The 11,888-nt window shown below is 42.2% G+C and overlaps 1 protein-coding gene across 9 annotated transcripts in view; it reads left to right on the forward strand.

Moving 5' to 3' along the window:
* The window catches only part of SPTAN1 (spectrin alpha, non-erythrocytic 1), a 72,358-nt gene extending 60,487 nt beyond the window's left edge, over window positions 1–11,871 (forward strand). For 5 of the 9 annotated variants that reach the window (XM_034793585.1, XM_034793581.1, XM_034793583.1 and 2 more), the window contains 13 exons: window positions 331–490; window positions 697–773; window positions 940–1,149; window positions 2,334–2,630; window positions 3,169–3,281; window positions 4,284–4,301; window positions 7,178–7,240; window positions 8,617–8,671; window positions 9,144–9,340; window positions 9,737–9,790; window positions 10,198–10,344; window positions 10,771–10,918; window positions 11,608–11,871. In XM_034793585.1, coding sequence (XP_034649476.1) covers window positions 331–490; window positions 697–773; window positions 940–1,149; window positions 2,334–2,630; window positions 3,169–3,281; window positions 4,284–4,301; window positions 7,178–7,240; window positions 8,617–8,671; window positions 9,144–9,340; window positions 9,737–9,790; window positions 10,198–10,344; window positions 10,771–10,918; window positions 11,608–11,733 — 1,665 coding nt within the window. In that variant the 3' untranslated portion in view covers window positions 11,734–11,871. The remainder of the gene's footprint in view (window positions 1–330; window positions 491–696; window positions 774–939; window positions 1,150–2,333; window positions 2,631–3,168; window positions 3,282–4,283; window positions 4,302–7,177; window positions 7,241–8,616; window positions 8,672–9,143; window positions 9,341–9,736; window positions 9,791–10,197; window positions 10,345–10,770; window positions 10,919–11,607) is intronic. The other 4 variants (XM_034793587.1, XM_034793588.1, XM_034793589.1 and 1 more) reach the window with 1 other exon arrangement.
* The last annotated feature ends 17 nt before the right edge of the window (window positions 11,872–11,888 follow it).

The following is an 11,888-nucleotide window of genomic DNA, read 5'->3' on the forward strand; positions in this document are numbered from 1 at the left end:
CAGGATTTATTTTATTAGTCCTGCTAATGTTTCTTGTTTGAAATTGTCAAAGCAGCCTAAGGGGAGCTAGGCACCAAACTCAGAATGGGATTTGAGCAGCTAACTCCCTTCAGCTCTTTTGAGAACACTAGTCTTAATTGCTTCTGTTGTCCTCAGCCTTGGTATCCATTTTAGGAATTTTCATAAGTATCCCAAAGGAGTCCTTCAGATGCCTATATGTTTTAAGTGTATTTCTTCCTAATTTTGGTGAACAGGACTAGATTTCCTCCAGTGGTGTGTAGAAGATGATTAAATCACATAGGAACTAAACTGTTTTCTCCTATTCCACAGAACAATCATCATGAGGAGAACATAACTGCAAAGATAAAAGGCCTGAGGGGCAAGGTGTCAGATCTGGAGAAGGCAGCAGCTCAAAGGAAGGCCAAACTAGATGAGAACTCTGCCTTCCTCCAGTTCAACTGGAAAGCCGACGTAGTGGAGTCTTGGATAGGTATGTGCTGCATTGAAACATGGGTGCATTGACAAAGCAGGTGACTGAAAACGGCAGCCCGTCTTGAACGGAGAATGGTTTCTGACTGACCTTGTTTTAAGCGGATATGGGTGGTAGTCCATATTTGCTGAGCAGTGATATCCCTTCCCCAAATTTAGGAAGAAGGAATGTGGGTGTTTATATTTAGTCTCTGCTTCGTTATCCAGGTGAGAAGGAAAACAGTCTGAAGACCGATGACTATGGACGGGATCTCTCCTCTGTGCAAACACTCCTCACCAAACAGGTCAGTGCAAGGTGCTTTGAGCCAGAGAAGCAATGGAGCTTAATGCTCATCAGACAGATGAATATTGGAAGGCCTGGCATTTATTTTTGCATTTTCCTAAAATAATGTCTACATTATCCATAAATATAGTTAATCTACATTAGTTTCTTCCTTTTTAACGCTGCAGGAAACTTTTGACGCTGGTCTCCAGGCTTTCCAACAGGAAGGAATCGCAAACATCACTGCACTGAAAGATCAGTTGCTGGCAGCCAAACACATCCAGTCGAAGGCCATCGAGGTCCGGCATGCTTCTTTGATGAAACGCTGGAACCAGCTGCTGGCTAATTCTGCTGCTAGGAAGAAGAAACTGCTGGAGGCCCAGGAGCACTTCAGAAAGGTGAGAGCACAGACCTTGGAACCATCTCTTCTTAATAGTCTGGAACACTATAAAGCTTGACAGTTGTGCACAGCATTGATTTAAAATCTTGATATACAAGCGGTGTAAAAACACAATTAGTTGTCATACACCAAATGCTTTCTCGTGAGAAGCCTTCATGGAAAAGGTATTGACAGTGGAGTTGTTTTAAAGGACCAGCCTTCTACATCGTGTGCAACTTGTATTTCATAATTGTAGTTATTTAACTAAAATACAATTTGTTGAGGACAGATTTTCTGCTATGTTGTATTTTTGAGAAAAGGCTTAGCTAGGGATGCAGTATTGTTAAGTAGTCACTGCAAGGGGACTGGGAGTCTAGAGTTCTGGGTTCCAGTCCAAACTCTGCTACTGGCTGTGTGTTCTTGAAGAAATTACTTCCTTCTTTATGCCTCTATTTCCCTTTCGTTGTTGTTAATAATTTACTTTACAGTAGCACCTAGAGGCTCTGATCAGGACCTAGTATTAGGTACTGTACAAATGACACCGTCCCTGTCCTGAAGAGCTTACAGTCCAAATATACAAGACAGATCCCCCCCACACACACAATTAATTCCCAAGTGCAAAACTTTGATAAAATTTTGTTTCCTAGGTCCCCTGACCTCTCCCAACTGTCCCTTTACAGCTTGTCTAGCCAACCTGCTCTACTGTTGCTGTCCCCAAAGTGCTCCTCCCTTCACATGACCACGACTGAAAAATAGCCACTTTCCCTAGACAGAAGTGAGCAGAGACCTGCTGATTTGCAGTCATTTGTGGGTTTTTTGTTTGTTTGTTTTTGTTTTTTTGTAAAGAAGTTCTCTAAGATGGCTCCCAAGTCTCAAAATGTATTTCTGTCTCCCCAGCTGCCTCATTGGAGGCCAGAGACAGCTTTCGCTTCCTGGAAAGGTCTGGCCTTGCCCCTAAGAGCTGTGGGTGAGGGTGAGATGGGCCTCTGGGGCTGTCTTAGGGGAGATGTCATGGGGAGGAATAGTACTATCCCCATTTTACAGGTAGTGCTTATGGTTAGTTCTCCGCCTTGCAAGAAAGGAGCAACAGGTGCAAATTATGTATTATTTATTGCATGTTCTTAATACCAGGTCCTCCTGCTTGAATATATTCTATTTGTGTTATTGCCTACGTGAACACCTAGATTGTCTTCTCTCTCTGAGGTTGAGGATCTGTTCCTGACTTTTGCAAAGAAGGCATCTGCGTTTAACAGTTGGTTTGAGAATGCAGAGGAGGACCTGACTGACCCTGTGCGGTGTAACTCGCTGGAGGAGATCAAGGCACTGCGCGAGGCTCATGATGCTTTCCGCTCCTCACTAAGTTCCGCCCAGGCTGACTTCAGCCAGCTAGCTGAGCTGGATCGCCAGATCAAGAGCTTCCGGGTAGCCTCCAACCCATACACTTGGTTCACTATGGAGGCTCTTGAAGAGACCTGGAGGAACCTGCAGAAGATCATCAAGGTAAATCGGAACATGGCTCTTCCCATTGCCACTCTGTCTCTGGAGTCTTCCTTGGACACTGTCCGTCCAGAGAATCCGTGCTCTTACTCAGCAAAAAACATTACAAATGGGAACACCTTCATCTGGTAGCACAGAAATATTTCTGAAAGGAATTCTGTGGGGCTAGTGCCTCCCAAAATCCTCCATTATCCATATATTTGGGTTGCTACTTTATGACCCCTCCCCCCATTCCATTCTTCCTGAAAGACCCCAAACACAAATAATGATCTCCCACTTGTAGCTATGAGATACTGTGTTCCTTATGATCTGTCATGTTATAATATTATGATTGCAAGGCTCACTTCAATGCTTTTTCTCAAGACTTCTGTAGGAATATTGGTTATCATAGTTAGACTAGCGGGGGCAAGAGACCTACAGGCCCTCAGTCTTGGGCTGAGCTCCAGAATCTCACTGCTGCACTGGCTTGGTTTCTGTATTTCAGTGGATGATAAAGGTGCCATGTTCTTTCTTGGTGTAAAGTGACTTCCCTGTTTCTCAGGAACGTGAGTTAGAGCTGCAGAAGGAGCAGCGAAGACAGGAGGAAAATGACAAATTGCGCCAGGAGTTTGCTCAGCATGCTAATGCTTTCCACCAGTGGATTCAGGAGACCAGGTACAGTCTGTCTTAACAGAGGAGCTGTCCTTAAGGAATTTCCCAAAGAGAATAATTTCTGTCCCATTGAGAAGGGATTGTTAATTGTTCTTCACATTGCGCATCTTATCCATGCTTCCTTTATTGATCAATTGGGTTTTAGGTGTCTGCTGCTGAGGCACAGATTTGCTGAGTGTAAGATCACCTTCTGAGTTCGGGAGTTGGGGCTGGAGCTGTCCGCTAATGGGGTCTCTGATTCAAGACTATTTTAAAAAATGTGTGTGCTCCTGAATTCACTTTCCCAGGGTAATTCTATGTACAGACAAGCCCTAATGGTTATCTGGTAGCTCCAGAGCTGGACTTTGTAGTGCAAGGAGAATACTAAATACTGAGAACAGAACTGAAGAAAACGCCAAAACTGTCTTATTACCTACTCTGTATTATGATAGAAATTAGAAAGGGGGAAATTCTGTTATTCTGTGTCGAACCATAAGAGGATTCCCTAAGGTATATTTTCTAGTGTTTTGTACAGTCCAGGTTTAAATGTTCCAGAGAGGGGGTTTCCACTACTTCTCTAAAGAGACTATTCCACAGTCTTTAAGATCACTTTGCAAGCTCCTATCCAATGTACTAGTAATACCCATGATTAGGGAGAGGCAGCATGGGTGGTCAGCAGCCTCTCTAGAAATGAAAAATAATTTCAGTGTTTCAGAATTGCAAGAAATCAATGAGATATTTGTACAGCACAACTGTGTCTGACTTGAGCATACTCAAATACACCACTATCAAATATTGTCAGTTCTAGTAAGTGTGCGCTCTGGTACAGAAGAGGTGAGTTAAGCTGAAGGTGCTTTTCATGTAATCCTTTGATAGTAAATCTTTCTGCATTTATAGAAAATCATCATCTAGATGGTTTTGCAAAAAGTCTGAAGTATAAATATGGTTTTAATTTAACATGTGTTTGCCCCCCACCACCTCTCTCTCTGTCCTGCTGCCTGATACTTGGACCCTCCTGCTCTACAGGACGTATCTGCTAGATGGGTTAGTATTGAATTTTATTTCCCCAAAACTTGATGTGGGGTCCTCTCCTGTCTTGTGTGCTTTCTCCTGTCATTGCTTTGCTTGTGAAAATTGTATTAAAGGTCATTCTATTTGGGCAATGCAAGCCATGCCTGGGATGTGCATGAGATACTTACCCATCCCCCCCTCCCCCTCAAGCAAGAATGCCTCACAAAGAGAGTAACGGGACATTGATATGGATAAATATAAACATATAGGAAGGAATACCATTTTTCCTGGTTCAGAATAGAAAAAGAGTTTAATGGACACTCTGTGTGACCAGTTATATTAAGAAAGTTATCACTGGTCAGCTTATAAGGATGCGCAAGGTGTGATGCTCTTTATTGGGTGTGCTTCCACATCTCATCAGATAATCTGTAGCCTTTTGTCCTCACTAGCCAGCCTCTCAATTTCCCAACAGTCAAAATCACGCTTGGTAAAATAAGAACATATTCCGATAATGCTCTCAGAACATTTAAAACTGAAGGACTTTGACTGGGTATTGCTATATATAATCTTGTAAAAAGAGTAAAATAAAGGAATGGAATAGCCAGATTTGCACTTTATGGGTATTCAGCAGAATGTCCTGTTCATAGACTCCTATTAAAGATTGTCACTAATTAGCATCACTACAGTTTTTTTAAAACAAAAATCACATTTCCATGTATAATTCAGTTATGTGGCTACCTAGTTTTCCTTTTTGATTATGCTGCATAACTGTGCTCCAGAAGTTGAGCTTTAACTTAAAAATATATATATATATATCTGTAAGCTTTAGGATTGCAAAGGAAACCTAAACCAATGCACTGACCTCTGCTGAAAACCTGAAGTGTAAAATACTCATTCATCTCAATGGCATTTTAACTGAAGCTTAATGTCAATATAACTATTTCACTGCTTATGCCTTTTCTACTAAAATGAGGTTGACGTATCTCTCGGGCACAGTGGCAGTTAGTGGGATAACTAGTTGCTGAGGTATGAAAATAGGGAATTCAACTCCATATTTAGTTACTTTTGCATTTACCCAAAAGAGGGAGGGGAAGGGGAGATATCCCTCCCCACCATCAAAAATCTTAACTGTCTTCTGGCTGCAAACCCCAAATTGACTCCAGTGACTTTCTGGATGCCAAAACCTCCAGCTTTTCCCCCGGACAGCTTCTGTATGCAGTTACACGCTTTTTCAGTATTAAAAAAAAAGACATCTGCAGCACAATGAACACTTTAAAATTTGGGTGCAGTGTCAAATGTATTTAATATTAAAATAATTAAGGAATCCTATACAAAGGAGAGGGGGTCACCGCTTGGGAGGTTGCCCCTGCCTATATACATTGTCTAGTGTGCTACTTAGACTAGAGGGACCTTGTTCATGTTTTATGGGTTTATCTCTGGTAACTTGCTCTGTAGTGAAAAGAATCTCTGGTCTCACAGTATCTCCCGTCAGATAAGAGAGAGAACACCCTAGCTTTTGAAGTTGTACCTTTGTGGAACCCAATAGATTTTGCTGGTATGGGTGCTGGATCTTTGCTGTTTTTAAAAAGTAGTTTTGTAGCTGAGTTCTGGTGTTCCAGGAAATACTAACAGAGGTGAGACATTTACTAAATAAAGTGGGTTAGTGCTCACAATTGCCATGCGCCAACTGTATTGTCTAACTGCTTATTAGAGCTGCAGAGGGACTTTAATCTTTAGCAAAACTCTGAGGATTAAAACTGCAGTTAATTAAAAAGGGCATTGTCTGTGTTCATTCATTCTCCACTAGAGGGCATATAGCCATGTAGCGTAGATTCCGCTTCTTAGCAAACCTTCAGTTGCCAGCAAAAATTTGCCATTATCCAGGTGTTGCTAATAAGCAGAGGCATGTTTGCGAGGCTGCAGCTAGGGAAAGAAGGGACTGTAGCCCAAATGCCAGGGCTTTTAGATTCTGGAGGGATGCTCGGGGCCCATAAAGCTGCACTGTATCTCTCCCTGCACTCTGGGGGTTGGGGCTCAGACCCCAGTGCTTCCTTTCCTGAGTGTAGCCCCCTCGCACGGCACAGCTCGAGGAGCACAGGGAGAAAGTTCCAGCATCCAGGCTGCAGCTTTCTTTCCTGTTACTGCACTGCCCACAGCCTCCTCTCCCAGCCTGCAACCACTTCCTGAGCGGTCCCTGTGTGCAAGCAGATTTTGGGGCCACACCGCCTGAAGGAAGCACTGGGATGTGCTGAGGAATAGCTCTAGGCAGGTTTGTGGGGATGCAGTCAAGGAAGGAATGACCTAGCACTTCCTTCTTAAGCTGCAAACCTGCCCAGAGCTAGTACTCGGCATGTCCCACTACTCCCTTCTCTGGCTACAGCCTCACAATCCTGTCTGTAGCTGGGGACTTTCTTCCAAAAAATGTTGTTAATAAGCAGCAAATCTGAATGCCATTAACATTAAACTCAATGGGATGGGATTGGTTCCCCAACAAAGGTTGCTGTTAATATCGGGGTTGCTATCAAACAGAATTTACTGTATGTAGAACTTTCAAGGTCAACATCGTTGTCCTACTCTCTTACCTATCAGCATGCAGCAGCCATATTTGCACAGGTTGATACTGTTTTTAAATGAAGTTTGTAGCTCAAATTAACTCTGAGATTCTGTTTTGTTCACCTCAGCAACTCTTTTTGATAAATATTAAAATAATTAGATTTTTTTTTGGTACGCAACCAGCATCTGCCATTGAGTCTGGTACTCCATGAAGTAATTTGCTTGTTTGATATTCTCTGTGAGGTGGTGCTGGCTTGGAGTTTTGTTCTGTTTCTGTGGTCTTGTTGTGGTCTGTTCTTTCCTCTGTCTTGCCTGTTTTCTTTTTGGAATTCATTTGGTTTCTTTTCTTTGAATAGCATAGCATATCGTCGTGTCATTCGTGTCTATCAGTATGAAGTTGGGGATGATCTGTCTGGAAGGTTTTTCCTCTTATTTTCTTACCTCACTGTGATTTTAAAATGCACTCTTAATTCCAAAGGCTCGTGTTCTTTCCAACTAACTTTCACTGCTGTGAGATGCTTGGGGGTTTGTTTCCCTGTTGATTTTTTGCCGTTCCACTATTGGTTCACAGCTTCCTGCCCAAGGTTCTGGGCCTGTGCTTCATTCTCTTTAAACGCGCTTTGATTTTGAGCTTTAACCCTCTGTGGTGAGAGAGACCCAGATGTTTGGCATATTTTCATTGCCACAGAGTGATTCAGCACTTGAAAACCCTTCCCAAGAAGTTATGAGAGACCTTTGGGAGGAAAGGGTCTGGTGGGGGCGAGGGAAGACAATCGTAGCAGCAGGAGTTTAAATTCCACCGGGGGCACCAACACATTACAGCACATCTGCACAATATCCAACTTGCTGTTTGTACACAGGTCATCTGTTGTAAACTTTCACTATAAATGTTACAGGACAGAGGCTTTAAAAACTGCTGCTTTAACATTGCTTAGAATCGAAGAAACAAAAACAACTTCAGGGACTTTATGCAGCTAGTACCTGTGAAAAAAATCATGGAGACCATAACTGCAAAAGGCGGCCTTTATAAACCAGTGTGTGGTGCCCCTTGTTGGCATGCCAAGAATGAGTCTGTGAACGTTTTAAAAATCAATGTTTAATTGTGACTACTATCAATTTCAAAATTCAAATGACTGTCAATGGCTGTGTCAGAGTGGCTCTGAACTATTAGGATTGTAGAAGTGCTCATTTGTGAGGGGTCACAGTCTGAGAATACGGAAAGCAACATTCACCCAGCCCTAATAAAGTAGTGGAGTTTTTCTGTCTCGCAAGGGTGATTGTCTTACATCAAGGTTGACTTTAAATTAAGCCAGTAGTTCTCAAAAGGTTTTTCACACTTGCTTACTGTGTAAAGCCTCTCTAGCGCTCCTGTTTCATTGGCAAAGTTTGTCTCTAGTGAATCACTTGTAGTTTGTGTGTGTGTTGGGCACAGTCTGGGATGGGAAGGGCATTTGCCCTGGGTTTCTAATTTCACTAGGTCCAGTAAGAAGGTGAGTGCTTTGGATTTGGCATGAAGTGTTTCCAGTGGCTACTTTATCACAGCCTGTGAAATTGGGCTTGAAATTAACTATATGAAGAAATTACATACAGCAGGTTCTAAAAGCCTCTGTTTTATATAGGGTCAGTCTGAGTTTAAAAGCTTATGGCCAGAAGTTTGACAGAAAAAGTTTTCTTATAAAGTTTATGGAAAAATTATTTTACCCTCAAAGGATGGTGTTAATTTCAAGCCCCTCCCCACCCCTGGCCTTTGTTGTATGTGGAGAGAGCCTCTCCCTCACTGGGATTCTATGTTTAGGTCCTGTATGGTGGAAGAATCAGGAACCCTGGAATCACAGCTGGAAGCTACTAAAGTAAGCATACCTCACCTGTTAAAACTTGTGTCTCCTATTGATGCTCAGGAATGAGGGAGAATGCCTTTAATGACTGATATGTAGGTCTTTAATTAATTCATACATTTTGAGGGCAACAGACACCATTCTGCTTAGATAATCTAACCTGCATTGCACAAGCCAAAGGAAAATCCTGAATTAGTTCCCCCTTGAATAGTATTTCTAAGTCTGTCCCTCTGGGCAGAGGAGACAGTATCTGAAACCTTTCCTTGCTATGTTCTGCTTTGAGGTTTCTAGTGATATTTACAGGCGAAAACACCTTTCTGTCTTACAAATCCATCTGAGTCATATGTGATGAATCTCCCTTGTATAGTGATACATTTTGTAACGCTAGACAACAGCTGCACCATTGTTATGAGCCTGTCTTCTAACTCAGTCAGTAAAATGTTGGTACGCTGGTATGTTTGCTCCATTCTGTTTTCTTTCCAAATAGCATAAGCACCAGGAGATTCGGGCAATGAGGAGTCAACTAAAGAAGATTGAGGACCTTGGAGCAGCTATGGAAGAAGCACTTATTTTGGACAACAAATATACAGAGCACAGCACTGTAGGGCTGGCACAGCAGTGGGACCAGCTTGACCAACTAGGGATGAGGATGCAGCACAACCTGGAACAGCAAATACAAGCTAGGTACAGTGTTCGTTCATTTGGGAAGATAAATCACATTCACCATTTTAGGGGATAAGTGGGTTAGGGCGAGACTGTCTACAAGCCAGTACAAATCAAGCACCATTCAGGTAGGATAAACCTCTTCCACTTACTGTTTTGTGTTCTGAGTAGTGTAAATCAATACGTTCGTTCGTTTTTTTAGGTAGACTGCGATTTGAGAACTTGTTCTGGTTACAGCTAGCCCTCGTGATTTCTCAGTGAAGTGAGTGGCAATTGAACCAGGTGCATGCTGTCTCCACTCAAGGGGATGGCAGACAGAAAACCAAACAGCCTGAAATAAACTTAGCGTTTGATTAGCCTGTGACCCACCACTGCAATTTCATGATCCGTTCACTAGCTTTGCTTCTTCCTTTTTAGAAACACAACTGGAGTCACTGAGGAGGCTCTGAAGGAGTTCAGCATGATGTTCAAGTAAGTATGCATGTTCTCAGCAACTTGGAAAAGTGGTCATAAAGGAATTCTTCAGATCCTTGACATGTAGATGATTGCTACACAAAAATGGATGGTCCAGATTCTCAGCTGCACCTAGTTTCCACTGTTTGCAACTCCCTGATTCTCTGGCCAGTTCTGAGCCAGGTTACTGTAAACTCTGCCAGCTGGCAATAACTGGAATAATTCCTCACTAAGGGTATGTGGCCAGTTTAGGATCTTTCTGAAGCACTCCAGAGAATCTGTGTGCTGTCTGTATTAAATATGAAGATACTTATTCACTGCAAATAGCATGTTCAAAACATCAGGCTAAAATGTCGCTCTAGTTTACTGTATAGTTTTAACCAGTTATCTTAATGAAGTTTCAAGATTCATATTTTCTATTCTAGACACTTTGACAAAGATAAATCTGGTCGTCTGAATCACCAGGAGTTTAAGTCCTGCTTACGTTCTCTAGGCTATGACCTGCCTATGGTTGAGGAAGGAGAACCAGATCCAGAGTTTGAAGCTATTCTTGACACCGTAGATCCCAACAGGTATATAGATAGAAGAAAACCTATATAAATTGTTCTGTTTTCACTTTCAAAGTCTGTCACAGGCTGCTTTTGCCCATTATTGCAGCCTCTCCCTAGTCTTCAAATTATTATTCCTTTACAATGGTCACTGCTACTTTATAGTTTGAGCAGAAAGAACTGTTGAATCAGACTTCCTGTATATCATAAGCCATTAAATTTCACCCAGTAACGTGTCTGATTGATTGAAGAAATTCTCACAATCTAGACCCCATGCCCGGGGCTTTTCATGAGACATTTACAATATTCTTTACCCTCTTAGTTAACGCAGGTCTAGGAAGGATAACCCTGCTGCTAGACCTGCCTACTTCAATGGGCTGAGAGCTTAATAGAATCAAGCTTTGCAAAACAGCTTGCTTGATTTACATGCTATGTGTGTTTTCTTGGCAGGGATGGACATGTCTCACTGCAGGAATACATGGCATTTATGATCAGCAGGGAAACTGAGAATGTGAAATCCAGTGAGGAAATAGAAAGTGCTTTCCGTGCCCTTAGTTCAGAGGGCAAGCCCTATGTGACCAAGGAGGAGCTCTACCAAGTAAGTGTCAGTTGGGCAAACCCCATCTCAGGAAAGACAGCAGCAACTAGCACCATGAAAATTAACTCTAGCTGTTCTGAGCCCTTGCACTTTGTGTCTGTTTTGCAAAGCTGACTGACATGGATCTACACCTGTTAACGTCCCATCCCAAACACAAAAATAATGCCAATACCTTTCCCATGCTCCTGAAAGATTTTATTGATGCAGCTAAAGCTATTTGCAAGTTTGTTTGATCCCTTAATGAGAGTACACCAGTGCTTTATACTCCACCCTATCAGTAAGAAGCCAGATTAGTACTTTCCCAGTTGCACTGAAACTCTAGATTAAATTTAACCTCCCTACAGTTGAATAGGGCATTACTGTTAAAGCTACAGGAGAGAACAGGTCCTGAAAGGAAAAGTCACTATGTAACAAGTTTTCCATTCTGGATCCTGAGATAAGGACAGAAGTCAACTGACTGATCTGAGAAGTGGAAGTTACCTATTTTTCTCTGAGGTGGGGGATCTTAAAAATACTGCATAACTGAACAGGAGCTTCTGCCTCTGAGGCCTTACTGTAATTTATCTATCTGTAATAATCCAATCCTTCCATTACCTTGAGAAGGAGGTTAAGTTCTTTACCCATGAAAACAGTTTTGTCTTCACCACTGCGAGGCTATTAACCACCCTATCTTCAATTTTGTCTTTCAGAACCTGACCAGGGAACAGGCAGATTACTGCATCTCTCACATGAAGCCCTACATGGATAGCAAGGGCAGAGAACTTCCTTCTGCTTATGACTACATAGAATTTACACGTTCACTGTTTGTGAATTGATATAAAAGCACTAACCTTTAAAAATACAAAGAATATATTCGCGTTTGCCAACTGTAGCCCTGCATGCGTCTCCATCTTTGTGTTCTACAATAATCAATGCTACTTTCTGATGTAACCTTAAACTGCTTAGCTTAAAACAACAAATATTGCAGTGT

This window comes from Trachemys scripta, chromosome 17 (genome assembly GCF_013100865.1).
Source record: "Trachemys scripta elegans isolate TJP31775 chromosome 17, CAS_Tse_1.0, whole genome shotgun sequence".
In the NCBI taxonomy this organism is placed as follows: Eukaryota; Metazoa; Chordata; order Testudines; family Emydidae; genus Trachemys; species Trachemys scripta.